Source organism: Hyposmocoma kahamanoa, unplaced genomic scaffold (assembly GCF_003589595.1).
Source record: "Hyposmocoma kahamanoa isolate Upper Pololo Valley unplaced genomic scaffold, ASM358959v1 92, whole genome shotgun sequence".
NCBI lineage: Eukaryota > Metazoa > Arthropoda > Insecta > Lepidoptera > Cosmopterigidae > Hyposmocoma > Hyposmocoma kahamanoa.
The window spans coordinates 20,903,774-20,906,980 of record NW_020654748.1 but is presented as its reverse complement, the minus strand read 5'-3'; the positions used below and the strand labels follow the sequence as shown (position 1 = coordinate 20,906,980).

General features: G+C 31.9%; 1 protein-coding gene across 1 annotated transcript; it reads right to left on the bottom strand.

Moving 5' to 3' along the window:
• Positions 1-218: 218 nt before the first annotated feature.
• Positions 219-1,630, bottom strand: LOC113236944 (tRNA (guanine(37)-N1)-methyltransferase-like). Its single transcript, XM_026473172.1, has one exon. It carries the CDS (start codon positions 1,584-1,586, stop codon positions 219-221), a length of 1,368 nt encoding a protein of 455 aa, XP_026328957.1. The 5' UTR covers positions 1,587-1,630.
• Positions 1,631-3,207: the final 1,577 nt, after the last annotated feature.

Below are 3,207 nucleotides of genomic sequence, written 5' to 3'. Positions count from 1 at the left end.
TATTATGTTGGTTTGTTTGAAAAAACAAATATTTAGATCTAAATAATATAGTATAGTTTTCAATGAGTAGCAATCGCGAAAACCTAAAAGTCTATATAAAGATTGCACTTTATAATTGGTGTTAACGTTCCATCCAAAACAGTATAATTAAGTTTGATTTAATCAAACTTGACTTAACATTACATTTAAAAAGAGTATAAATACACACATAAAAATCTTTAATTGTCCTTATCTGTACACTTTTTTTTTATGGGTGGTTCATCATTATCACTATTAACACCAAAGAGAATATCCGCTGTCAACTTCAAAGTCACACGCATCATCTCTTTCTTTGGAGACACATTTCTTACATCAAAAACATCTACAATGTTTGTTGTAACTTCACATCCTATGTTTTTATTCACCATTTCTTTTGAAATTGTCACCGGATCATCTCCAACAACGAAACAATATACATAGATAAGTATTTCTTTATCTAATTTGTCAAGAAGTTCCTTGTCTTTGATTAATCCATTGAAGTTTGATAGAAATTCAACCGCCATAGCTGGTAAGTTCATTGTAATATGTATCTTTGCACTTTCTCTAAGTGTCTCATTGCCTTTGCAATATTCAATTAAGTATTCTTTAAATATTTTATTAATAAAGTCATTACCATCCAGATTATATGATTTAAATAGATTTGGATCTACACAATTAAATTTAGCATTATGATTTAACCATAAAACAGAGTCCGGATTTAAATCATTAGCGTAAACTTTGCATTTACATTTCACAGCTGGTAAAGAAAACGGTCCGACGCCACAAAATGCGTCAAATAGGACATCTCCTGGTTTCAAGAAGCTTAAGATCCTCTCATGTTCTTTACTGAGACGGGGGTTCCAATAGACTTTGGAGAAATCAAACTTGAACTTACATCCGTTTTCTTTGACGGTCACTAGGAAGTTCTCTGCGCCTGCTATGACCTCCATACTAAAGTTACGATATGTATTGTCAATGGTATTACTTTTATTAACCACAGTGTGGCAAGTCTTAACTTTGTCAAGTAGAACTTGTCCAATGAACTGACGATAGTCTAAGAGATGTTCTTTAAGGTTCAAGTGAATGATATGACCAATTTGAGAAAAGCCACTTACAATTTCTTCCTGCTCTGGAAGGACAGCTTTGAAAATTGTATCATACTTGAAATTTTCATATAAAAGCTGGACTTCTTGGATATCGAAGTTGGATTTATCAATGCCAAGGTTGCTGAGAGCCGTTCGATCGTCTTCAGATATGTCCGTCCAATCATTTATTTTTTCAGGGTTGAAAAATATGCATTTTTTGAATGACGCGTCCTGACAACTCTGAACTGGTTTGAAGTTTTCTACTTTTAGGAAATAGGTCTTGCATAAAGTGATAACTTTGGAGAGATTCTTTTCAGTAACCTTCAGGATGGGAACTTGAATGTTACGAGAAAATTTCTCACGATCGAGCACTTTCATCCCGCGGACACCAACTGGCGGCAATAGCACGGACGCTGACGAACACATTTTGCGATAAAGTACACTAAAAAACTGCACAATACCAGTCGAATGTGCACTAACCATTAGAAAAACCAGGTTAGAAAAATTGTGCTATATTAACCCATATTAGTGTGACGTATTATGGTGTCCAAGTGGTAATTAAAAAGAGCCTCTTTAATATAAATAAAGGTCCTACCTATACGATATCTCAACAATTTCTTTTCAACACAAAATGTCAACAAATATTTCGTCTTTATAAAAGACTAGAGTTAGAAAACATAGATAGATGTATCAAAATATCGATATTTTTTCATGAAGTTATCGGTATATATTATCGATATTACTTTTTTATTTATTTTATTTATTTATTTATTTGCATTTCACATATAGTCTTAAGTGTACACAAACTTAGAACTATGGTAGGAACTACATGTGAGACCCTGTAAGGGCGTAGCAAAGCAAAATACACTTATGACATAGTACATATTTTAACCATGGTAATATAAATTAGAGTTTCATATACAACTGTTTAAGTCTTTTAATATTCATATCTATCTATTTATCAAAATTCAATTTATTTATTTGCATTTAAACTCTAAATTGTAAATTAGTGCTTAGGAACATACTAACGCGTACATTATATACCCTTCAAAGATTGTGATGACATTTAAAAATATTTGAAGATTTCGGTACATTATTTATCTATATCATCGAAGAATTCGGCAATACTGTAATAACATTTTGCTACATGACTTGGTTCAAATGATTTACAAATTTAGTGTAATTTGGTATAACTTTAAGATGATTAGGTGTTTAGTTAATAAATAACATATGTCAATTAAACATTATAGGTAATTAGAATATCTAATTAATTATTTTAAATGTAAAGTCATTGTAGCAAATCGTCAAAAAATTCGTCAAAAAAACTTACCGGTAAACTTACTTTCCGGTATCAATTTAGATATTTTTTATGTGTATGTTCTGTAAATATACATATATATAAGATATGTCGTATGAATATTTCAGAATAATACCAACATAAAGATGACAGCATATCAAGCTAAACATTGACGGATTTTGTTCATATTCGAGCAAAAGTATATTTTAGTAGCAGTATTGCCACCTTACTTATTTCCGCTGCAAGCATATGGGACTTCTCAACTTATGTCTCAGGGTATCGGGCGCAGGGAAGTGCCCCTCAGATCTTTGCGATTTAAAGCTCTGAATGACACTGCAATCGTTAGGGACAGGCATGTAGCTTACCTTCAGGCGCACGACTTAGTCGTCCCGTCACTTGATATTATAGAAAGAAGTAAAGCTTGACGTGGTGTTGTCAGTATACAGACTGCTGAGCGTCGCTTTATGAACTAAAAAAAGAAATAGGTATATAAATACTAAACCGAATAATAAACCTTTTGTTACATTTGGTACTCTTGGCGTAGCCTCCAAGCCTATTCAACATGAGTGATATCTTGCAGCAGATGACTACGAATGTATTTTTTTAACTGGAATTTCTTTAACAAAATTTACTATAAGTTCAACACGTATGTATCTTTAATTTTCTGAATTTTACTTTATGCTCATACTTAATAGACAAATGTATTTTGGGAATATTGTATGGGTTACGGTTTTCGGAAAAATATCGACATACTGATAATGAGTATCTTGATAAATATTGATACTGTTTTTAAATATCGGAACGAAA